The following is a 26,031-nucleotide window of genomic DNA, read 5'->3' as shown; positions in this document are numbered from 1 at the left end:
AACTGGAGGTATTCCTCATGCGTGTTGAAAGATTTTTATCTTTAATAAAGCTATAATATGACTTAAATGAATGATAGGTATATTGATTTTTCTTACTCCTTGATGCTGCGTCTCCCGACTTGCATTGACCAAGCCCCACCGGGACGGCTCTAATGTGACATATACAGAGCCTTTAACGTAATTCGTAAGACGTATCGTTAAGATTCTTGCACATTCTATTTATTTTAGAACAGGCAGATATCGTGTTGTACTGCGGAGCTTAAATGCTAACGAAAGAATCGACATGTTTATTACACTTTGTCTTAGCGTTACGCCTTGCGTCATACGTTAACGAACCGGTATATCCAAATTTCCTCGCTTTTTACATAATTTCTTTTAATTATCTTGCGATTTCTGCCTTAAATTCGTACATTTAATTCTCCGTAAATCACCCGGACTTTCCATTACTAAATCTGTTCGTTATGTCAGCTTATTTAATTTAATTCGCAAGCAATTTTTCATTGACTGTAATTTAAAAATCCATTGCAGGTAAACACTATTGAAAGGTTTACTTAACAATGACTGTGTTTACTAGACTGTGACCGAAACTTTTCCTAGCTGGCAAAGAGCTTGCACTTCGCATTCGGTTTACAGCAATACTCTGGTAGGAATGTTCGGGATACCCCTCGTGCAATTTAAGGAATCCACCAGAAGACCATATGTGCAGGTAGTAGAAGTCAAGCGTGTATTCGTACAAAATTAGGAAGTTGACTCAATGTTTTATGAAAAATTACCTGCATACCAAATACGCCGTGTGGAACGAATGCTAATGAAAATGCAAACTGAAGGTGACTAATAGTACGCCATTATTGACTCAAGCGGGCAAAGATTATTCTAATTACACAATTTGTCTAACACTTTTCGTCTAAACGGACATACGTTTTGCGTTTCAGCTGCCTCTGAACCCTCTAGACCTCTCGTCTCAGAAATCCAAGGCCTCAGTAGGCCGCAGCGCTCACAGACGACCTCCCACCAGACACCCCAAGACCCACAACTTCACCTCATCCACCTTCGCAAGCGACCTACATAGCCAGCTGAGAAGCGCCCATCTCACCGCTGCAGCGAACCTGCACCGAGTGTCCAGGTTGTGCCATCAAATCCACGAATCTGCAGTTCGGAACGCGTTCGGGAGAAAGTCCCCCTCGGTATCTCCTCGTGGTAGTGCCGACGGTAGTGCAAGTGGTGTAGAAATTACAGAAATCGAAAGCAGCAGTGACCAAAATTCGCATTCTAATCTGTCGCGAACTAAGAGTAACAGTAGTGAGGGCGTCCAGCAAATTGCGGAAAAGGAGTCCAACGCCAAGAGTGATCTGGAGGACTTGGAGCAGCTGCAAAGCTGGAGGAGGAACTCCAAAGTTCGGCGAAGTTTACCATTTCCGAAGGCAAGCTCTCCTAGTACCTCTAAAGCTGTTCTGACAGACTTGCCAGAAAACGGTGTCAATGTGAAAAAATTGAGGGATGAGTTGGAGAAGGGGAGGAGATTAACCACAGCCCTAAGGAACAATTCTATTTCCGCGGACTTAAATGCCTTGGATAACATTATTCAATCAATATCAAGCACCAGCTCCATAGAGCGCAGCTCTATAGACGACAATTTGGACGATCTCACTGAAAAAGACCATGCAACTAAGGCCAAACCAAAACGAGAATCATTTGTAACAGCAGAATCGTTGCAGGAAATCAAAGGAAGACTCCGTAGGACCACCTCTCCGAGAAATGACATTTACATGTCCAAGCAAGAAGACAGCGACGATGGTATAGGGAAAGAAGACTCCAAACTAAGTGCGATTGCTGCTCACAATCAAGTAAAGTCCTACATATATGGTATGGAAGACATGCTGCAAAGCAAAAAGTCTGTAATCGGAACTGGAAGCCTCGAGTCTCGCTCCAAATTCGCCAATGGCTCTAACAATAACAAGAACGAAGATTGGTACAATCGCCGGAAATCCTACGGGTTTGAAAAGGTGCATGGCAGTGAGGAAACTTCTGCAAAATCGCTGAAAGATAAGACCTTTGTGGAATCGAGTACTGATAGCGGAATATGTCGCTCAAGCGAGATAATGGTGGTTCCAACTGCAACAAGAGCCCACAAAGAAACCAACGGTCAATACAATTCGGAGAGTGAAAGTGACGTAGAAAATAAGTTTAGTTCAATTAGCAAGGCACTTAACGGGATCAATTACGGTAATGTCCGAAAGATGACCAGCATTTTTAGCCAGGAGGACAAAAGTTCAATTTTCAGCAGACAATCCGAAGAGGCTTGGAACAGGCGGCTTAGAGACAGCGACTTCAAGAAAAACGAACTAAAATCAACAACCATCACGATTCCCATAGTCAAAAACAACAACATTGTGGACCTGTCTTGGAACGATGAACCTGAAAAGGATACAAAAAGGCATTCGATAGCTCTGGACGGTTCGGACTCCTACAAAAAGGATAAAAACGAGCTTATAGAAGATGGAATTAGAAGAGCGAAAAGGGTGGAATTCTGCAAAACTGAGGTTCATTTTGCTGCAGAATCTGGAAAAGTCAACATAGTGGAGACTGACGAAAAGCCTCCCCCTACGCAGAACTTCAGACGAAGGCGTAGGAATTCTGGCATTAGTACTGATTATCCTGAGGATTTTAACAAAAACGGCCTTCCCATGCTGCATTTTGGAGACAGTTCGTATGAAAAAACCATGTTTGGGGTTAGTGAAGACCAAGAAGTGGAGAACATTAACTCAGATGCGATTACTGAAGATTACAAGTCCGGCGAACAGAGCTCAGTCCCCTCAGCATTTAGTGTAGTTACTGTGAATAGCACTAGAGACTTCAATAGTCACACCGAACCTTCGGAAGAAGAGAAAAGAGACTGGATTTCAGAGAGTGATAATTTAAAGGGAATTCTCAAGAACAAACCCATAAAACCGAAACCGTATCACTTAGGCGAAATTCATCTTAATGATTCCGACGAGGATAGCAACAAATGGGGGGTGCGGTTGAGGCACATTCCTAGGGAAAGCCCCACTATCTGGAAATCTACGGTAACAGTCCGCAATATATATCAAAACAATCCAGAAGAAACAAACGATGAAGCAAAAACGAACGATGTACCGGAGTTCCAGAAACTTCTACGAAACTTACGACCGACCACGAAGAAGCCCGATTATTTATCGGACAACGAGAATCGCTACTCGGATAGTTTCGCCAATATTCGAGTGGTGCCGGCAGTTAAGGACAATAGACGATCATCTTGGTCAGTGGCGGACCGAGTGATGGTGGACGAGGAGATTCAGGGAAGTAGGGGGTATTCGACGAAAGTGAACTTTGGGGAAGGTCAAGCGACGGTGGTTCAAAACGACAAATCCACTTGGCCGCGGATGGAGAACTTATCGAAGGGTAAGGGAGGTGGTTTGATTGAGAGTTGTTTGTGTAATTTAGAGTGAAGGGATTAGAGCTGTCTTGGGGTGGAGCTACTAACTTTCTCATTACTTAACAATCATTTTTATTCTCATTATTTTTAGTACAATTCAATATCACTGTAGATGTCTAAGTGGGGACACTCACACAAACCTTCTGCTGCAATTTTCATTTCACAGATTCGTTACAATAAAATAGCAAACTTTTCTTCTCAGATCTCATTTTTTGTACAAGAATTAGTGAGGAACCCTCCAACCAAACCAAGATTAAATGGTTTCGAGGGGACCATGTAGATTCTTCTACAGAGTATTGCATAGTTCGAGGTACACCTCTATCAAACGTTAGGAATTGAGACCGGACTTAACGTTTTTTTTAACACTAAATGAATTTTTGCATCCGATTCAATTTTAGTGACGACAAAGTAGCCTTCACTGACGTGAATGCCGAGGATGCTGCTTGTTTTTTGATCTTCCTCAGGATTACTTATTGCCACAGAAAGGCTAAAAATAAGCGTGTAACACCTGCTTCCAATCGCTCCGATTCTATTCAGAATTTCAGGCTGACTCATGGAAATCCATCTCATTTATCTCCCTCATGGTGGATTTGCTCTTGAAAAGACTCCATTATCCGTGAGACTGCGTAATAATGTCTATTGGATGTCCGAAATGACCCTTTTGATATACTGCTGTGGTTCTCTTCAATGAACATTTTTCCCATCGCTCTCCTTCCATTCCTGCTTTTTCTTAATTAATTTTATTTTTTCATTATCGCGATCCGAGTGGCGAAAGATTTGGACTTGTTTTTGAAAACATTCCGTTGTCCACAGGACATCGTATTAACACGTCGAGCTGCAGGCTCCAAAAGTCCCTTCTAGCATATTTCTTCCATCATTCTTTTTATTGATGGTTTAGAAGCCTATTTGGAAGTTCCCAATTTACCACCGATACCAGATTTTTAATCACGAATTAGAAATTTCACTTCATCAATCGGACACTTCCACAAAACGGGACTTGCTATCGTGACTCGAGGAGTTTCACCCAATAACATTTTCGAACTTCTTTCGAAGGTGATTTGGGAGCCTCTTGAGAAGTGGCCAATTCGAAACAGGAGATTCATCATGATAGGATCATGATAGGAGCTTTCTTATAATCAAAGAAAGATCTCTCCCACGAATCGAAGATGCCTGAGAATGAACGAGACTTTCCTTATCATGATAGTTAGATTTTAAAGAGTGATGGGTTCTAGCTTCTTGGTTTCGCGATTTGGGAATTTCTGCAGAGGTGTGCAATTTGGCAATGGCAGCAAATATCACGAGTACAAGAGATTCCTTAAGAAGAATTTACATGATGAGTTCAGGTTTCTCTTTGTTTAACACTTTAGGATTCGTTACAGCTTTGCAATTGGTCACTAGCATTGTACTTGCATATTATGCGCATTATCACCCTGGGAGAGTTCACTCGGCTCGTGACGCAAGCTTCTTCGGGAATGATAGCCGTGATTATATCCTTGTCCAATGATATACTATAAAGATTTTATTTTTTGGAATTGGCCCGCACGACCGAAAATTTCTTTTCAAAGGTTGCTAAACACTTTCAACACTTTATGAAATTCCTCTTAAAAAAAAAAAAAAAAAAAAAACATTTTAATAATTAGGAACATTCAGAGAAGCTTCTGATTACTCCCCATTTCGGAATATACAGCATATATCATTTCATCATGGAGATGTTTCTGGGGGCGATAGTATTTTGCAAAATAATAAAAAAATGCTAAAAAATCCATGGTCAAAAACGTACCATGTTTGATGAATATGGTGGCAAAATTTACCATTTTTCTCTCATATTTTGCGTTTTTCTCGTGTATTTTTTGGGTTAAAGGTTTGAAATTTTGTACGCCGATTTTCCTTAAAACCCTCTACAACAAAGTGCCACATTCGTCAACTGCCACACACAGAGCGTTGTGTTTTTTTGGGCATACATTGTTTTATGCTTGGTATCGTTGTTTGGAACAATGTGTTTTTGACCGTTGGTTTATATTTTTATTATAGAATTATTTTTCATTATTTTGCAGGGTACTGTTGCCCTCGAAAGACCTTCACGATGATACGTTGCACCCTACACACCACCCAACTATGGTTTCATACAAAAAAAATAAAAACAATATTTTTGCGAAAACCTGCAATATCGCGTTGACTTTACTCCCACATACATGAATTTTACAATATTTACCTCTGATTTTCCTTCTTTTCAATTAAATAAATCCACAGTGTAGTACCGCCGTAACAAGCTTGCGATCATGTCGGTCAAGGTACTTACACTAGATGTCTATTTTTCCTTTACGCATAAACTTACATGCTTCCTGTATTATACAACACTACTTTATACAATTGTTTCTAATCATTTTAATTGCTTAGTGTGTCCGTGATTCAGTTCTTAACAAAAGTAGGTGTGTGTAACGGTGGTTGGTATAACATTATTCTCTGAATGTTCCATGAAATCTTTGACAGTGCTGGTTAATCGCTAGCGATCCAATGACGATTTTTATGATGATGCGCCTGCTAAATGCGCCGCGCCGAATTACGCAGCTCGGCGCAGACTGCTCGGCGCTGATTAACGCAAAACGTTTTAGAGAAAAAAACGATTCTCTGCTTTGTTCCAGTTGGTGCGCGCGTGCACTCTTTTAATTAAAATCAACGGTCAATCAACTCAATATTCTACAGACCGCACGCCTATTCACGACACCGTCCAAAACGAACGAGCTCAAACAAACGTTGCCCTTTGCCGGACCGCGTTCGTACGTGTCGCAGAATCGGGCAATTTGAAACGCTTCAGCGCAGATAACCGTTCAAATTCAACGCACCGCGTTGCGCGGAGCGGATTCGGACTGCGCGGCGCAGCGCGGCGCGCTCTGCCCGGAGCCACCTTAAGGTGTGGAGAAACGTAGAAAAGTGCTAATAAAAGTTGTTGGATTATCGATTTCGGCCATGATAAACAAACCAGTTTTACTTAATTACTTTTGCAATAGAAAGACAAGTTTTTTTTTGCGCTGTTCGTCATTAGCGGATACTTTTGTACTGAATGATTTACAGTTCTCTTCTTTAGGACTGACATTAATTTATAACAAATCAGGAAGGGCACGGCAAAAAGGTTTGTCAATTCTCTATTTTGAGGTAAATTAAACGGTCGTTGCTCCCCATTCTGTATCAAAACGTAATGATCATTTGAGAAACGTTCTATAGGTACCCACAGCAAACCGTAGGCCTTGTAATTTAATTATTGAAATACAACCAAGGTCTCTATAAATGATAATGTAAGAAATAGTTGGCTAAATTTGAAACAGTTAGGCGTACCCATGGACTGGAAGCGGTTAACATTCACTGTTACATATATCGAAGCGAGAAACTGTACCTACCTTGATATAAGTAGATAGAAGATCGTGAAAGATACCCAAGTCGTTAATAATTATCAGGCATGGGTTCATTATAATTATTGTTATAGTTTTTATTAGGTTAACAAGTGCAGCAGATGGTGGCCGCATGAGCTTCTCTTCTAGGTGAACTTGGCCATTTCACACATTACCACAGTTATCAATTTAAGATTACTTTATTTTAGAAAGTGCCTTCAGAGCAAAAATGATATTTTCTTTTACATCTCTATCCATCTGAAGAAAAATCATGAATGTCACGTGCGACTATTCAGTCCCGCTGTGGCCGTGCCTGTAAAACCTCAATCTATGACCCCCCAAATAGCTATTTACACATGGTGGAAAATCTAAAAGTAAACAAGCAATTTTCTCGCGGATGTGAAAGTTACAATTTTGCACTCAGCTAAATTATCAAATAAAAAGACATAAGAGACAATAAAATGAAGACATAGAGGATTTTGTAAAGTTGGGGCGCAGGTATTATCTAAAACTGGGAAATTCGATAATAAAGGATTAAACCTCTTTCGGTGTAAACCGGAGGTCGTTTCCTTCGAAAAGACGAAACCAGCAAGACACTCATTCTTAATCTTAATGCGGGGTATTTGACTGTAGCTCCAATCTTCCTTCTGGTGCCTATAGCTTTTTTAGTCATGAGTAAAATCTCCAAAAGACATATGGGGTTTGGGCGGCCAGGTAGTGTGGGAATCACCGAAGTGCATACCCACTAAAATCTTCCGCCAACTCCTGAACTGTCCCTCAGAGATATATTGTTAGGGGCGTACGATCATCCTTGGGCGTTCGGTCCTGTTATCTTAACCTTCAGTGGCCTGTCCCGTCGTGTTGACCCCAAGAGCTGATTTCTCATGATGTGATAGATCATTCCATCGGCAGGCTCGCGTTCAGGCATTGCCCGATTTTATCCATTCTCCCGTTTATTACCTTCTCCTTCCTCCTCTGGAAGCTGGTTAACTGGGATCGGCAGTCTAGGGCTCACCAAGTGGAAGAGCAGATAAGTCTTTGAAATCCTCTGAACTTGTTCCTATCAAATTCTTCTATTCTTGTCTAATGTGCTGACTATTAGCGTATTTGGTTCGGATATTTTGGAGGTTTGCTTCATTCTTATGAACCTTTTAAACAAGCTTTTACATGTTTTTGTATATTTTTCTTCTTTATTTAGGATAATCAATGCAATTTGTATTAATATATTAACGTTCTTTTTTTCATGCATCTTGCATTAGGAGAAGCTTTACGAGGTCCAAAGTTTGAATAAACTGCAGTTATTTCAATACCTAGGATGCATGCCCTCGTGTTTTCATGCTTTTATGCCCACACTCGGAATACCTATTTTAATGCTCAGACTTATTAATGATGTACTTACCAAGGTTAATACTAATTCAACATCATTATCTTTAATAACGCTAATACTATTATAATTATTATGGTATTATATGATTATTGAATGAAATTAACGTTTACGTAAAACTATAAAATCAAATACCAATTTTAGCCCATTTTTTCCGTTACTGTATAGGTGTAAACGAAATAAGTACCCGCTGGGAATACCCAGGGCCGACTCAATTTCAATTCTCTATAGCGTTCATTGAGGAAAAATCGAAAGAACTTAAATGAAGGAAACGCATTTTCCGTGGCGAATCACCCTGAGGTGCATCGAGAAAACTCGATAATTTTCTCTTGAAAGAATTATCTTTTTTCTCGCAATGTTCATCAATAGGAAAATAGAGAATTAGGCAGCTGCAATAGCTCGCTTTGTAGTTAGAATCACCACCTAAACCCCATTGAATAACGGTAACATAACATTGAGGATCCATGGGGGATTCAAAGGAGTTTTTTGATGGGGGAGGGTTTATCTGCTCGCTCAAAAGTCGTTTCCATACAACGAATACGTCACATTAGTAATTGTTTTGCCATTTTACGTTAAACCATAATTATGCCTTAATTTAACACGAAACGAGAACCAACTTATTATTATGAGAAGTGTATGAATCAATCATTTCTGTGAGTTACTTTCGAGGGCGGAGCTACAACCAGAGAGTTTGGAATTGTGCTCGGGTACCCATTTACCCTCAGTTCCCCTACTGAATCTAAGAGAGGGTTTTCTGTACTTTTAAAAGTATTACTACATTTCAATTGTTACGCCACTGATTTTTAGAGTAAACTCACTAAGCATTGTAACAACTCTCTATAACAGGATAAATTTGCATTCAGGCGCGGTAGTAAGCTAAATGAATAAGGAATCCCCCGTAATTTTAGCTTAATCGAAAACAAGTATAATCCTAATCGCAAAAAAGATCATCCTGTAGATTTTAAACACCTGATATTGGCTTACGTAAACAAAATCAAAATGCCGATTTGAAACGTCATCAAAAAGTAAGAATCCTGGGAAATCTATTGAAAAACACCTTGATCGACCACACCCTATTGCGTATCTCAAAAACAAACACATGAACATAACGGCATATTTGGGATTTTCTTGAGCCGCTCTGTATTAAAAAAAAAGCCCTGAAATGACGGGTCGTAAGCAGCCAAAGAAGTAATTAATAAGAAGTAGTAGTAAGTTGTGTGCATATGATTTTGTTGTACTATATTATACAAATTGTAGTGTACCTTTCGCTATTTTTGTGCATGAGATATTTCCCACTTCTTCAGTAGCGTAGACCAATTAACACCATAGTGGAATGTGCGTATGGAAACTGTAGGATGCCGACCAATCAATCCGCATTTTTCTTGTAAATATACATTTGTTCACCAACTTGAGTGTAAATAATTATTGGCAAATCCCGAATTATTCCAGACTCCAGGCAAATCTTAAACAGAGGATTAGTGGTGCGGATTGGCAGGCAAGATTCCGCCTCCAAACACACGGTATGCTCGAAAATGACCACCACTCGGGAGCAAAACAACACCACCACCACCACGAAAATCACCATAGATCTTTCCCCCTCGCCACCAACGACTGATAAACGATTCATTTACACCAAATATAAACGATCTCAAAACTCACTGCATAGCTTTAAGTCTACACCACTGGTGCTCAACACGCTCAAAGGGCAAAAAGAGGCTGTCGGTAAAATTCCTCAGCAGCTCGAGGTAGTAATTTCTTGATATTCAATGTTGGTTCAATAATCAGTTTTGTCCCAAAGGCATTAAGGAAGCTCTATGAGGATGTTCGGAGCGATGAGGGAGACAGCGATGCTGATAAGGAGGTTCAGCAGCTGCTGAGTCGGGTATCTGAGAAAGATCTCAGCAGTATAGATAGCGATGCCAGCACTGTTGTTTCGGGAAGTTGGAGTCGGATGAGGGCATTCAAAAACATTTCCGAAATGGAGAGGAATAGTTTTAAGAAACCCACACTTAAATTTGATCTCAATTGCACTAATAAGAGTAAAGGTACACTATAATTTCGCTGCGAAATTTCCCCTGCAAAAAATGTTGCTTAACAAACTCTATGTGAAAATTTCAGATGACCCAAACTTGCCAAATTCAGCCGTCGAGCCGCATAAACCCAAAGCTACCTACAACAAATATAGTATACACGCCAATAGCAGCAAGTACTCTCCAGTAGTATTAAGGAAAACCATTCCATTAAAGTCGACTGACCCTCAAGAGCTGCTTGAGACCGTACCGTCGAAGTTAGTCAATAAGAAAACCGAAAACTCAACTTCAAATAGTCGTAGCAAATCGCCATCTAGGGAATTTAGAAACTTGCCAGATCCAAATTTGCAAGCCAAATGTGTGAGTGACAAAGCCGTTCTGAGGCAGCCGAAACAGTCGGAAATGACATACTTCGGGCTTGGTGCAAAAGGCTTGAAGACGACGAAAGAGCAGAACTACTCACAGAAGCCCGACCTTTTGCAAAACCACAAACGGGCAGCTTCCCCTATCGGTAGGGTCGGTAAGCCCAGGAAACCGACGCCTGAGAAGGAAATGGACGCTGAGCATATTTATGAGAACGTGAATCCTGGCAAAACCATGCTGAAATCGCAGCAGACTCAGAGCAAAGACTTCGATTCTGCTATTCTGGATGAACTCACCAAGGCAGCGGATCAGATTTTACAGGTGCGTATGTATGATCGTCTTATAGTTTCTTCCATAAAACTTGCATCCTTCCAAACGCGACAACTCGCAAGAATTCTGACTGAAAATATCGAGTAACCATCGATAGAAAGGAATATTCCTTAGACAGGGTTGGGCTGCTTAATAGATCACGGGACGATTGCAAAAATGAGGAAGGTCAGTCCCAAGAATCGTTCGCTCAAGAGATATTCGACACCAAAACGAAACAATTCAATTACAAACTTATGAATGTCCGTGATTCTTATACGTCGATGTTTATGCATAATCATAGATTTCGAGATGAAATTCATCTTACTTGAAGAATAAATTGTTGTAAATGATGGGAGAAAGCCAAGTAAAAACTCACTATATACATACATCTATTCACAGCTTCATTGAAAAAAATCAACTATTAAAAAGAAGATTTATCTAGAGAAAATCTCAAGTTTCACTACAAGTCGGTTTAGAGTATTATTAGGCGAAATCGAAATATAAAACAACTTCACCATTTTGACAGGAAACCTTTGCTATTTCCTAACATTTAAAATCTTATAATATTTTAGTTGTGTTCAGGTCTCCGTCTTCAACCTCAAAAGGGCACTCACCATTCGTTGATAACTTTTCGTTAAAACCATGTCGAACATATCCCCACTCTTGTCTCTAAACGTACTATTTTTCCTGCCACCTGCCTTCTCCTTTGAGATTTTGCTGAGCAGCAGCAACTCATTTACAGCAAGTCATAATCTCATATCATTTGCAGGCTGTGAACGGGTATACCTCTGAAGACTGTCAAAACAGACTGAGTTCTGACGAAGAAGAACTCCGTAAACCCTTAGACACCATATCGGAAACCAGATCCTGGAAATGTTACAACCAAGACCTGGAGATTAGAAATCAGCAACGTATGAGACCAACTCTGGCCAGTGCGGCCAAAATGAAGGTGAAGCGAACTTCGTCTACGTCGTCTGTCGAAAGTTTATCCAAGGATCGAAAGAAAGTGTCTTCGACTGAACGGAAAATTGCTGCAGGTACTAGTTAATTTCCCCACGACCTCTTAATTCATTCACTAGGTAATTTGTTCGCAGCTCCAGCTGTAGCAACTAAAACAGTATCCGAGACCACAAATAGAAAAAAAGGTACTGGTGACGTGAACTCCTCAAAATCATCGACGAAGGCTAGAAGATTGCAAAGGGCTTCGAGTCGGGAAGCCCTGTTACAATCCCATGGAAGCTCCTCGGAAGATCTTCCAACTAACGTGGAACTTCCAGTGAGGAAGCCCAGATTGGTAAAGAAAACTAAAGCAACTCAGTTGACTATTAGCAGTGGGATTGAGCTTAAGAAGCCTGTGAGAAAGTCTAGGGAGGAGAAGGCAACTGAAAGCAATAAGAGTGAGGCGAGGTACAATTATTGAAGTTGAGTGAAACGAGGATGTTTTTAGTTAATAGAGGATTGTTTCTAGAATATTGGGGAGTCTCCCGGAAATTCGACACAAGACTGCTGTTTCTACAATCACTAATATCGCTGAGAAATGTTCTAGAGATCGATCGAAAATTAGAAGCGAAGAGAGGCAACCGAAGAGTGGTACTAGAAGAGAAAGTAGTAGTAAAGGTACCTACCTCTATATTTTCTCTTCCCAACACGCCTGAAAGTAGCAGTTTACCGGATAGACTTAGGCTTTTATCTTATACGCAAAACTAAGTATTTTGTGTATTTTATCGTCAAATTTCGAGTTTTTCGGTAAACTTTCACTTTCTGCACTGACGGCTTATTACTCTCAGTCTCTAATTCAGACGCATTTTAGGGACCATTAGCAGCTCCTCAACGAGACCCGGTTCCTTAAGCAGCAAAGCTCAATCGCAACGTCCAACAACTTCCTCGAGGGAGTCTGGAGTGACACAACATCGCATTTCGACAGCGTACGTACCTGCTTGTAGCGCTAGGCGGCGCCACAGGCACGCGCAGCAGGACGAGTGCCCCTGCTTGTGCTCGTGACAGTGCTTGCGCACGCGCTCTTCGTCGAGCGTTGCGCTTTCTGCTTTAGGTAGTGAAGGATGATCAGTATCGATATTGGGTTGTAGATTACTATTTGCAATAATCAAAAGTCGGGGAATCACCATTTTGTCTATTCGGATAGAAAACGTTTTCGAGCAGGGATCGAACTGAGAGCAAAAGAATGGTTGCTGAAAAGTGTTTAATTCAATACTATATACCCTACACTGGCAATCAGATGATTTGGAAATAGGCAAAGGAAACGAAAAATTTGAATTGTCTCTTGGATTTAGAAGCTTATTTGCTCCTTGAATTTTTCCCGTATTTGTCTTCGTTTCCGAGCATCTTCACCGTTTTTTTATCGTCACTTGTTACAATTGTCCGCGGTTATTTTTATATTTAACATAAATTTCAACAAGAAATAGTTACTCGTATATTCGATATCTCAAAAATCAATCTAGGGGCAAAGCGAAAAAAATTTAACACTCAGTATTTCATAAAGGAAGTATATGCGCACTCGTGTGCGCGCATTTATTAATGCTTCTGAGTAAGATAACGTGAGGAATCACATCCCGAAATAGGTAATGAAAATTCTTAAACGCCCTGCAAACGTTCCAGAAAACAAAAAGGACATAGAGGTAGATCTGGTGAGAGTGCGGGCCAAAGAACGGGCCCTTCACAGAATATCTATCTAATATCAATCAAACCGAACTCAAAAAGCTTTTTCGAATCGCCAATTTAAGAAAATTTGAATGAAAAGTAACATTATTTGCTCTCGGTTAGGGTCATGATTACGCATTATCTATTATTAGGAAATACGAAGTTATGAACCTGAAAAAGCATGGGGATTGTGGAAACGGTAAGAGATACTAAGTAGGTTGAATGGTGAAAAAGTAGTGTATTTTAAACCCTAACAAAATGCTGGTTTAAAATTGGGAAAATCCTGGCTATATCCGGAGATATGCGAAAAACGACTTTGGTAAAACGAAATTTTGGTAAAATGTTTTCATTTTTTGCAAATTTTACTCGAAAATACATTTCAAAATTATTGGCACTTTATCTTTACCACTTTTTGCCCTCTACAAAGTAGTATTATCAGAGTCAAAATCCGACGTTTCGTTTTCCTGTAACCATCATTAATTTCGTTTTCATGAATAATTTCAAACCTCTTTTTTAACCTGAATTCAGCCAAGCATGTACTTAACAATTCTATTGCTTTTTAGCGAACATTTTAACGTCCCTATCGGTTTCTGTTGTTACAGGCCTGTTTATAATAGTACTCTTATAACTTCACCATTATATCTGATATTTGACCTAGGTCAAATACTCAAGCATTTTAGTTGGTTTCCATGCTCTTCGTTCTTATGTACAACTCCTGCTATGCATTTCTAAGTCTCATACTCTATGTGTTTTGAGCATGAGCATTGCGGTCCCGGTTATATATGTACTTTCATTAACGAATTTAACCCTCAATATCATATGTAGTTCTAACGTCTCATTACTACAGTCAAATCAACCAATAAACACTAAAAGAATCTTCGCATATTTTACATACTTGCTGTCGTTGCTAATACCAATTTCTTCACGGCAAAAGAGGTATTTGAGTTGTTTAGTAAGAAAAAATAGCTTTTTGTTCCTGATTTAACTAGACGAGTTCCATATAAATTTTGATTGACTTGGAACAGAAATTGCATCAATCATGTCAAGGGATGGCCGAAATTCCACACGGTGCTGCTTACCAAAAGAGTGTTTTTGAAATAATCATAGAATCGTTGGTTTTTAATACGTAATTTATTTATTTGTTTATCATAACAGCATAGTCGAAAACGTAACATTTGATAATCACGAACAGATAATCACATCCGGCGTGCGCCATCCATTCTCGATGATGTAATGTTGAAGATGTTGAACCAAATTGGCTTCCATCCTTTCCAGCAGGTCTCCGTTGATTTCAGCGATTTGATGTCGGATGGGCTCCCTTAATTCTTCTAATCTACGAGGCTTAGCATTGTAGATACACGCCTTCAGATAACCCCACAAAAAGCTATCACATAAGCGGAGGTCAGGCGATCGAAGAGACCATAAAATGTCACCAACTTTTTTCGTTTCAAATTTTTTCAAATCATTTTTTCATCACTCCCATTGGATTGTGTCACGCGTGGGAACAGGATCATTTCGATTAATGCGGAAGCTGCGACGTACCTTACTAAACACACTTATCCTGAGCTGCAGTCACAGACTCGTCACTCCTAACAAAACGATCATAAACGAATGTTCGATGTCCCAAAGTCCACGAGGGCTCCATGGTGGCAACTGAAAAATAATAATAAAATGCTATGTGCCGAAGAGTGAAATGCTTGTCGAAGTACGACTCTTCCGTTACAAACGGTCGAGTACTACTGCTCGCTCTAAAAACGCGTGGTTCCTGCACCGCACCCTATATGACACAAAGTATTGGTCGTGTGCATGGAACGTAGAATAATACGTACGTTAGGTAGATGCTGATCATTCGTTCATTATTTAATGTGTAAATAGGTACTGTAATAGCAATGTAGAATAGATACTAATGTCCTACTAAAATCCTGCTTAAAGAATACTAATGGATCCCCATGTTGTATGTATATAGAGAGTGAATCACCCGGAACTATGTAAATAGTGAATAAAGCGACTGCTTTAATGTAAAAATTCGAAAATACGAAGTAACGATGCTGTCCGTACGTTTTCATGCGTCTGTAAAGCTGCGTATCGGCCAGACAGGCGATAAAGCGCAATTATTCATTCGCCAGTCTTCACTGGTGCTCATGCCCCTTTGCTCATGCTCGCTCAAGTAATGTGCAAACCTGCCAGGATCCCGATCCGTTACAATAGAATGGAGAATAAATTCGGATAATTGATAGTGAAAAGTAAACTAACACGTTGAATTATAACATTGTTTCTGAATCTTCAGTGAGACCGTGGAAACTGTTCGTTGCGAGAACTACAGACAGGCGAATCAAGGAAATTTCTGTAGAGCGACACCTTACAGATTTCGAGATAATCTTTTTTTCTAAATATTAATATCAATTTAGACCAACAATCAATTTTATTCTAATCATTTTTAGGACTGAAACCCTTAAAATCTCATTGTCACCCATTGGTGTCCTCGAGTCGTTTTCTCTTAGGCGATGGTCAGCCATCGCGCTGCACTGTCTTTAATTTCACACACGACTTAAACTAGTTTCCAGGACTTGGTCCTCTTCAGTCTTTTTTTCTTGTTGTCCTGATGGAACAGTTGCACGACCCGGACGTTGGCATGTTGTTGCATTCTTTGTTTATGTTGTTGAGCGCAACGCTCGATTTCAGTAACATCATCAGCACGAAAGTCCGGGTGGACGCCTGCAATTCCGCAGCACCACGGAGCACTGCCCGTGCTGAATGGCACTTTGGTTCTGGTGCCTTACTTTTAAATTTAACGAACTCAAAAATTGTGAGGGAGGAGACGCCATGGATTAATTCGAGGAAATTTAAACGGCGTTTCCAATTTATCGTCATCCCAATCGCGGCAACGAAAACGTAGGAATCGTTTGATGTAGCGCTACGTGCGAGTGCTGAAGCACTGAGCCATTGAACGTACGCCAGCGAGCGCTCGCTCGCTCGCTGGTATTTTCGCTCGTTCGGTCGATGCTCGGCTCTAAAAAAATACGCTGATTTTGCCCAGTTCGCACCATCAAAATTTAATGTTCTTTTTTTTACATTTTTATGCATCGTACCGAATCATTGTTAGCAAATCGGAGATAAGCGTTTTAACACTGTTAAGCGACTTCCTTTGCTATTTACGTACGTTCTCAGTGGTCACTTGAGCACACTCAATTTCGCCAAAATTAATCTCAAAATAATTCCCACTAATTATAACTTTGAATTTTTTCAGAAATATAAAGAGGTGCCACCGTTCCGAAAACGCTGCAAGACACTAGGAGGCAGCCCAGATGGCAGTTGGAGATGTTATTTGCGTTGTCGTGGTTGGGTTGAGTCGTATATCGTTTCCAGTTTTCTACTAGATTCGTCAAATTGAATGGAAAAATCGCCATAAGGAAAAAAAGAGTCTTGATCATGTTTACAAATGAGAATCAAAAATTCAAACGCTCAACTTATTTTAGGGTGTGTGCTTTACTTAGCGAGGGATGTTCTGTATTGGTATGATTTTGCGGATGTCTACTTTTCTGCCTTATTAGCATGTAAGTTCCTAAAACTTTTAAGTAGTATTTATTACGAGTAAGAATAACCGTGTGAATTTAATTATGGCCTGAGGAATAATCAACTTTCTAACATATTAAAACAGATAATTCAGCAACGGATCTCTATGATTTTTCATTCATCTTTCGTCCGGTTTAATTTCTGTTTTTTCCAAGAATAATGCCCATTTTAGAGTCTAGATAACTATTATTATGTAATAATTATGACCAGATTGACGCGAGTTTCGATTTGCGCAACATGATTCATAAAATAATCTAGGACTAATATTGTATAAAACCATGAAAAATGCTTTCTTAATGCTTTAATATTTTTATGTACTTAATTTATTTTTAACCGTTCTCAACTTAATTGTGATTATGTACTGCTTATTGGTCATGTGATGTTTATCTATTAATAAATCAAAATGTTTAAACCTATGGGGTCTGTTCGTTATTGTAAATGCACCCATTTCCTCACGCATCATGCCCGAGCGTAAAGTTTGAGCCAGGAAGGCGCGGAGAATAGGCGCCATAAGCGAAAACTGGATAAGGAGGGCAGAGAGAGAGAGAGAGAGAGAGAGAGAGAGAGAGAGAGAGACTCCAATCCTCCACGGTGGGTTACTAATCGGAACAACTGAATCTTCCTCCATTTTTCCTCATCAGGGACACACAACGTTTCTTTTTTCCAAAAGGCGCTAAATTTCTTACCGTAAAAGTAGTGATGATCCCTTGTGGCCTTTGAACGACGTCAAAGGCATGCCAAGGAAGAATGGGAATCACGAAAAAAAATCGGGCCTCAATAGAACCAACGTTGGAACCGAACTACCATGACTACACGTTATGAATGGAAGTGAAATCCATAAGATCAACAGCGTTTGTCTAACTTAAATAGTTAACGTTGGAGACTAAACGCGCCGCTGGGTTTTCTACCTTTTATTGACAGAATTTTATGGAACAATTCCTGGAGCTCTACACTCGAAGTGATTAAAACCAGGGGCGTACCGCAGGACGATGAGGTCAGTAAAATCTAGCAAATTTGGACACATTTTCAGGAATAGGAGAGCATGTGTTACGGTTAAGGGGTGACTCACGATCAGTGAGTACGGTGATTTTGGTTCTCTCTACCTATTCTATGTTCACGTGCCAAATTGCATCAGAGCAACTTTCACTCATTTCGAGATATTCTCATTTCAGGAATTTTGCATTGGTGGCGCACTGTCGACTGCTACGTAGATGTAGTAGCGTACATTTGAATATAACAATAATTTCATTCAATCACTCTGTTTATTTAAATGGCAAACAAAAATTTGTTGTAACATTACTATGTAAATAAACAATATAAATATTCATTCGTTTATTCTCAGGCTTAAACTCTATTAACAGTCAGATTGTGAATGTATTATGTTTTGACCTTTACCGATACCAGGTTGTTGTCTTAAGATATCACATAAACATCAAAGTTGCTTAATTATCTTCATAATTTTTCCGTTCTGCGTAGATACGGCCGTGCCTCGCTTCAAAACCGAAAGGAAATGGTAAGTTTATATTTTTTCTTAATTTTCCTTATCCGGCAAAAATGCCATTTCCGCCTTAGGAAAACCTGGAAGGACACAAATTGTGGGGGGGGCGATTTAGCAGTGCCACAGACCATAAACTGGAAAAACTGAACTGCTCCCTACACACAGATAAAAGAATGTTCGCCGAAGACATTCAAGGAAGCCAGGCATATGCCCAATGCCTCAAAGAAATAAATTTGCTAACAGAAAATGAGAAGGAAGAAATTTGTGTGGGGTTAGACCGGGTGAAAATCGAGTGGCAGAAAGGTAGTTTTGATATCAAGAACGGTGATGAAGATATTCACACCGCCAATGAACGAAGATTAAAGGTGAGCAAAAGTATCCGTTCTCAGGATGAACTTCGTTGTTTTAAATATGCACAAACAAGGAACTCATTGGTGAGCCAGCAACGAAACTGCATGTAGGAAGAAGCAGGAATGACCAGGTGGTGACTGACATGAAGCTCTGGTTGAAGTCGAATCTCATATCTCTAAAGAACGGAGTTCTACGACTGATCAAAGCCCTGACTGTTAGATCGAATAAAGAGATCGACGTCCTCATGCCGGGCTACACTCATCTTCAAAGAGCCCAACCAGTGCGCTGGAGTCATTATTTGTTAAGGCAAGGAGCAATCTATACCACGAACCTATGAGAGCGAAAAGTATTTTCACATTTTAGTCATGCCTGGAGCCTGAAAAATGACTGTGATAAGCTGGAAAATAACTTTAAGCTTCTGGATGTCATGCCTCTGGGCAGCGGTGCTTTGGCTGGAAACCCATTTCAGATTAACAGAAACCAACTTGCAAGCAACTTAGGATTCTCCAAAGTAACTGAGAATAGCATGCAAGCCGTAAGCGACCGAGATTTTATAGGTACGCACAGGCCGCCTAAAATCGAAAAGCTTTAGATATAGCTTTGGTGCAAAATCTGATTTGTGCTTTAAATTCCAGCTGATTTTTTGTTCTGGGCCTCAATGGTCGGAATTCACTTGAGCAGATTAGCAGAAGATTTGATAATATTTAGTTCCAAAGAATTCGAATTCGTCATTATAGACGAGTGCTACTCGACTGGGAGTAGTTTGATGCCGCAGAAAAGAAACGCCGATAGCTTGGAGTTGATTAGGGGCATTGGAGGAAGTCTGTTTGGTCAAGTAAGTAGGCGTTACTGAAATATGTTGACAAGTTTTAGAGGATTGTTCTTCAGCTCATCTTAAGGCAAAAAAACAGAAAAAAATGTTTCCCCGTAGATCTGAGATAAATACACTCTTGAACATAAAAAACATAATAAATAATATTAAATTTAAATTTTCAAAAGCTTTTTTAGTTTTATATCGACTTCGATCTGTTTTTTTTTTTATTGTAGGCGTTTTGGTTTTAATCATTACACTGTATATTAATTCTATTAAAATTCGTAATTAATTTGTGATTGTACAGGGTGAAACCGACAGGTGCTTTTTGATCTAGATTTTTGAACGCCCTGTGGAGCAATCTGAAGGCACTATCAGATATATTCGCATGCAGTCGTAAAACTTTTGCCTCCTTAACATTCCTTTATTCAGATTCATAACAATACACCTATTCTACAAAGAATTGCAATTTTTTTAACAAAAAGATTATCAAAAAAAATCAAAATATGTCAAACAAATAAACAATAGTAAAAGTAACATTTCAATCAAGAAACATCACTCGTCGGTAACTCCTTAGATGACATGGAGGTACGAAAGTTAAATTGGCCTCTTCGTAGACCTGACCTGAACCCCATTAAACTTGTATGGGAACACTAGGGAGACGTATTCACAACTGACATCTGGAAACCTTGGGAGACCTTTGAAAAGGTCTTCTTGAAAAGCGGAAAAATATTCCGCAAGAACTAATTGCTAGTTGTGTTCTAAGCTTATCTCGCCGCGTGGTAGCTGTCGTTAGAGCACGAGGAGGAAATACACGCAGTAGTGTTTATTTTTAGTTCGGTTGTTAATTTATATTATTTATTATTGTTTATTGGTTCGGAATGTTTTGATTTTTTTTCTTTGGTAAAACGCTCCTTTTTGTTAAAAAAAAATGTGATTCCGTTAACACTGGATGTATTGTTATGAATCAAAATAAAAATGTTTAGGAAACATAAAGCTTTACAATTGCATACGAAGCATACAAGTGTCCAGCTTCTCCCACACGGTATTTAGAAATCTAGGTCAAAAACCACTTTTTGGCTTAACCCTGTATAATGGCAAATTAATCACAACTTTTGACGAAATTAACATCGAGCAACGATTAAAATGAACCCACGTGCAATTTGCCAAAAAAATGTCAAAATCTATGTAAATCCAAAACAGCTATATAAGATTGAAATTGAATAATACTTATGTTCTTTTCCATGAATTTATCTCAGGAACTGAAACAGCTGTTTCTCTCCGCGTATCTCTCAACAACAAAGAATTTGCGGACCTATGTAGATATGAACTTTATGTCTGAGTGAGCTGTAGATCCACCTCTTCCTTAAACTTTCCTTATATACTTTGTATTCTGTTTGACATCAGGTCCCTGTAGCTTGTCTGATACAGGGACAGCACCTATTAAAAAAAAATTTCAGTGCTGCAGCTTCATGATGGTTTTGAAGAGTCTGCCATCTACTTACAATAAAGATCTCCAAAGCGATAAAGAGGCAATGTTCACCACTTTTGATAAATTATTATCGATTCTAGAGGTAACAGCGAGAGCTTTTATAAAAATAGTTATTAGGTAATGTAAACTTCTCAATAGCTATGTGAAAAAAAGCGAAAAATTTCTGAAACAATTTGATTTTCATGAATTTTGAAATGTGCGTAGTGACACGTACTCGAGACACAAAATCGTTATTGGGGCTCTCCCTACCGTCCAGCTACTCTTCTCACAATAATAAATAAATTCTATTCCGCCTAACAATTTGTGTCTAACCAACTTTCCTTGGCAGTACCTACATCACTAGGTAGGCCCTAGAAGCACCATACGCCATGGTCAACACTAGATACATAGAGGTTTCAGGGAGTAAACTAATTGATACAAAGTATTTCCGATCACGTATAAAAGAATTTAACTACGCCCATGGGTAGAGTCCAACCGGCCCCTAAGTATGCCGTGTGTCTGTCAGCAATGGACACATGTAGATTTCAGGGAGATACGCTAATTCACACAAAGTACTTCTGATCACATATAAAATTATTTAGCTCTTCTTGTAGAAGGTGATCATCTATCAGAGGTGAAATATCAGAAGCATGTCTTGAATAAATTCAATAGTAGCTCACGTCCGCCGGGCAGTGGTCGTTTCGACTAGGATTAATTGGTTAGGCGCGATCTTCTAAGTAGCAGGACAGGTTAACAGAATTTGCTATTTAAGGTCAGTCGGATACAATCTTTTAGCATGATGACCCGTTGAGCTAGGTAATGATTTTGGGTCTCGAATTTCTTCCATTTTCGAGGAAAAGTAACAATTCCTCTCGGGACGCGGTTTCTTCTAGATTACGACCGGAACGGTCAAGACCTTGAAAGTCAACCCAGATAAATGTAAATCAGCCCTCAGCTACGAGATGCTAGCGACTGACGTGGCCTACTATTTGGTCCGCAAAGGAGTACCCTTCAGGTCAGCGCACCGCTTAGCTGGGCAAGTAGTGGCGATCGCCGAACAACAGAGTGTTAACGTTTGCGACTTAACTTTGGAGGAGCTTAAAACAATTAGGTATGCATGGACACTCTAACTTGAACTGACTTCAAATAGAACTGTAGATGAGGGTACTGCGACACATAAGCAAATGCCGGTGAAATATCACCATCATCAACGTCGAACTTAAAGTGATGGTGCGTCCACGTGTCAAAGTACAGAAGAGGGTGTCCAAACTTTTTTAGCATTAGCGATGTAAATTATAGAAAAATATACAGTGTGGCTTGAAAAAGTTCAGCAATGGTAGCATATGCGGTCTTATGGGGGGAACCCGGGGCAGTATATGAGGAAGAGCGGCGATTTTTCCTGGAAGTAGGAGGCACTGCCTGAAAACTTCATCCGGAGTGCCAAACTTTGCTGAGTCCGGCCCTGGGGCTAAATTTTTTACGCATAAGGCCTTCTTCGGAATTATCAACTGCCTGCATCCTATATACAATTCTCAGCGACGGTGTTTATTGAAATTACGAATTGAATTAATTTTTTCTGTATTTTAACAATTGTTCCCCCACCCATTAAAAAAAAATGTAGGTTCCACGCTTTTTTGAGAAACCCGACAAATCTTTCTTGAACTCTAAAATAGTCCACACAACTTTAAACCTACAACTGTTGTCTTTTTCAAGAGATAGCTATTAAGCTATTTCATTGAAACATCTTTTATCCTACCGGTAGGTAGAGGGGTATTCACACTCATTGTGTTAAAATAGAACTCCTTTTAGCTCCCACTTTGAGATCGACATTGGGAAAGTATGGAATTACGAGAATAGCATTGAACAGTACCAAGTGATAGGTGGAACTGCAAAAAACAGCGTTTTAAACCAAATTCGATCCCTTGAGCAATGGCTCAAAAATCAAATACCCGAGCGAGATGACTTGAGTGAGGCAGGTAAAACGCGCTGAAAATGTGCCTTTAAATATTATTTCAATAAAAACGTTATTTTACTACTGATGCATATCTTTGATATATTTTGTTCGTATTAGATTCCTGTAACTTGCAATGCCATTCATCATCAAGTAAGAATGTTCTAAGTTAAATCTTAATGTTCTTGCAGTTTGAACATTGTCACGATAACGGTATGGTTCTCTCGTTTAAACTCGCCGCAAACTTTGTTTTAGGGCATGTTTTGATACGAAAAGATTAATAAAGAGTATTGTAAGTCAGGAGCAGGCTTCTCTGGATCTACACCGACATCATAATCTATTGGTAAAACCAAGTACTGTACCTATACGAACGATGAGCACGATTGCAACGTCAGCAATGAGCATTTTCTTCCATTAACAAAATATCTCAAAGAACACTCAAAAACCTTTTTTTATATTTTTCTTCTTATATTCCTACAGTGAGGACGCAGAGTTCGGAACACATTCAATAAGATCTGAACGGAGCGAAGGGGAAAAGCGCCCGCACACGTCAAATTTTACTTTCTAATGCGCCAATTGTGACGCACGAACACATTCCATGACGTCATCGCTCATGTAGACATGACGTCACCTCATCATTAATTAAATGCCGACATTTTTTGATGCGCCAGTTCACGGGAAAGATTCATCTACATGCAGAATCGTAAATTGTTACCTATCTGAAAGCTCACCGTTCACCTAACCAAGATTAGGTTTGCCTCTCAAAAGAATCAAGGTAATGTCATATCAGCGGACAATACTGACGTCATAAGATATATATCTAGCATTAAGTTTAAAATAATATACGCTGCGTAATGTAGAAAATCGGTTACTGCTATAATTTGGGATTTAAAGGGTAATTATCTTTTGTTTTGCATGGTAAAGAGACAAAATCTTCCTAAGTCCACTACTGTAAACATTTTTAAAGTTTCAAAAAAGGAAAATTTCAATATGGCGCGTATGAAAATTTACAAAATTTCGTGCCATACAGAACTCGGAAACAAATGACGATAGGATTATGCGTCATCGTATTTATTATAAAAAAAAAGTCTTCGTAAAGTTTTATCTTGAAAATGTCATTGGCTTTGGTTTTGAAACTACAGGACAAAAGAACAAATGGAGTGTTCCACTTCTTTCCATTTACAGAATCGATAAGACTTCAAGCATTTTATAAATCACGTACGAATTTCTTGTAAAACTCTTTAAAACGCTCTCCATTTAACCAACCCTATATCACTCATGGAAATCTCCATACACGCAGACCCAACTTGTTTCACTACATAGGAATAACTTATTAATTGCGGAATAAGACTGCTCATTTTAACAATCAGCACAAATTACAATTAGAATCCGAAAATTAGCAATTTTAATTTGAGAGCATTTGCCGCACAGTAGGAGAAATACATATTCATCGTACATATGAATCAGTATGACGTCAGAAGTTTGTCTGGCTGACGTAAGCTCTGGGTCAACATGTTCACGTGCTTACGTCATGCGCCCAAAGGGGTGCCCTACCGTAAATACCGCGACTTCGATAACATTCTCCTTTTCTACTGTCCTTTCCAACATGAGACTATGTGCCTTTTGCCGACTCTGATTTTGCTACACTATTTACATTGCTAGAAAGAAATACCACAAGTCACTTATCAAAAAGATAAGAATGTATATAAGTATTTGAGTTTATTAAACTTCCAATAAAATAATAATTTGCGTTGAAGCGGTTAGTAAATTTCAAAATACTTAAATCTTAATGGTTAGCGGAAATAGAAAATGACATGATAAATACTAATAGCCTTTAATAAAAATTGAGTATTACTCTTGGTAATTACCCTAAAGCCTTCACAATTATGAAACAATCTAAAAATTTCACACATACGACAATATACATTCAGCACTTATAAGACTTCTAAGCACTTTTGTCGCAACCCTCGTAAAGCTGTGGCGGTCGGTAACTATCGTCCCGAATCGGGCGTTATCGTCGACTGAATTTGACAAGATACATACGATTCGACTGTGGGCAAAGGAGACGGGACGCGAAGGGGACTACTGAAATGCTTTCCCAGGGTTGTATTCTCTCGGCGTATATTACAAGTTCTACTGATTGTCATAGAACAGGTAGATTGATTCATTTTCTGTGATAATATCAATTGGGAAGACTATATGTTGGTAAAAACAAAACATTCAAAGCACAAATGGACAAAGGACGACAAGTAAATATTTGCGCGCATTAATAACATGAGTTATGTGTTACATATCTGAAAATTTAATAATATAGAGATATAATAAATGCATCCGGTTTAAGTTAATCATATTCTCATGCAATACCAATGTTATATTCATAAGAAACATGTATTTTGCACTCCAACTTCTGGTTGTTTTATTAACCATCGAAATTTAAGAAATTTAAGTTGTTTGTTTAAGTATGTGTGGTGGTAATGCGTCATCTCGTTCCAGATAGCAACAATGCCAGTAAATTGATAAATCTATATTCGCCAAAATGTTCAGAAATAAAATGATTTTCTTAAAATGATTTACTCCTTAAACTAAAATTTTGATTTCGTTTAGCGATGTTTTTGTATTTAATTTCTGTTATCCCATCTCAGAGTAATTGATAAGAGAAAAACTGGTGAACCAAGAGCAAATTTTGGGGTAAAAAAATACACATTATAAGAAAGTTACTATATCTATACATTTTGGTGAAGGGGTATTTGTTTCGCAAAGTTGGCGGGAAAAATTAGTTTTGTGGCGGACGT

General features: G+C 39.1%; 2 protein-coding genes and 1 long non-coding RNA gene across 10 annotated transcripts in view; 2 read left to right on the top strand and 1 right to left on the bottom strand.

Annotated features, from left to right (window-relative positions):
* Positions 1 to 17,573, top strand: part of LOC136348657 (serine-rich adhesin for platelets) — a 100,677-nt gene extending 83,104 nt beyond the window's left edge. For 3 of the 6 annotated variants that reach the window (XM_066299653.1, XM_066299652.1, XM_066299654.1), the window contains 9 exons: positions 933 to 3,420; positions 9,674 to 9,969; positions 10,023 to 10,269; positions 10,343 to 10,938; positions 11,696 to 11,963; positions 12,021 to 12,333; positions 12,395 to 12,543; positions 12,737 to 12,976; positions 16,832 to 17,573. In XM_066299653.1, coding sequence (XP_066155750.1) covers positions 933 to 3,420; positions 9,674 to 9,969; positions 10,023 to 10,269; positions 10,343 to 10,938; positions 11,696 to 11,963; positions 12,021 to 12,333; positions 12,395 to 12,543; positions 12,737 to 12,927 — 4,548 coding nt within the window. In that variant the 3' untranslated portion in view covers positions 12,928 to 12,976; positions 16,832 to 17,573. The remainder of the gene's footprint in view (positions 1 to 932; positions 3,421 to 9,673; positions 9,970 to 10,022; positions 10,270 to 10,342; positions 10,939 to 11,695; positions 11,964 to 12,020; positions 12,334 to 12,394; positions 12,544 to 12,736; positions 12,977 to 16,831) is intronic. The other 3 variants (XM_066299656.1, XM_066299657.1, XM_066299658.1) reach the window with 3 other exon arrangements.
* LOC136348663 (uncharacterized) lies at positions 14,697 to 16,067 on the bottom strand. The gene is made up of 2 exons (XR_010733703.1): positions 15,414 to 16,067; positions 14,697 to 15,237 (listed from the first exon to the last, which is right to left on the bottom strand). It is a non-coding gene; the product is annotated as an uncharacterized lncRNA (long non-coding RNA).
* A 941-nt stretch (positions 17,574 to 18,514) lies between the features above and the next one.
* Positions 18,515 to 24,106, top strand: Argl (Argininosuccinate lyase). 3 transcript variants are annotated; one of them, XM_066299702.1, is made up of 9 exons: positions 18,515 to 18,670; positions 18,730 to 19,020; positions 19,080 to 19,312; positions 19,370 to 19,563; positions 19,642 to 19,841; positions 21,278 to 21,391; positions 22,182 to 22,399; positions 23,098 to 23,264; positions 23,724 to 24,106. In XM_066299702.1, the coding sequence occupies exons 1-9, from the start codon at positions 18,668 to 18,670 to the stop codon at positions 23,756 to 23,758; spliced, it is 1,455 nt and encodes a 484-aa protein (XP_066155799.1). In that variant the 5' UTR covers positions 18,515 to 18,667; the 3' UTR covers positions 23,759 to 24,106. The 3 variants fall into 3 exon arrangements, with proteins under 3 accessions (XP_066155799.1, XP_066155800.1, XP_066155801.1); XM_066299703.1 differs by having other exon boundaries at positions 23,720 to 24,106; XM_066299704.1 differs by lacking the exon at positions 23,724 to 24,106 and adding an exon at positions 23,495 to 23,676.
* Positions 24,107 to 26,031: the final 1,925 nt, after the last annotated feature.

Source organism: Euwallacea fornicatus, chromosome 34 (genome assembly GCF_040115645.1).
Source record: "Euwallacea fornicatus isolate EFF26 chromosome 34, ASM4011564v1, whole genome shotgun sequence".
NCBI lineage: Eukaryota > Metazoa > Arthropoda > Insecta > Coleoptera > Curculionidae > Euwallacea > Euwallacea fornicatus.
The sequence above is the reverse complement of the archived record's forward strand: the minus strand, read 5'-3'. Positions and strand labels throughout refer to the sequence as shown.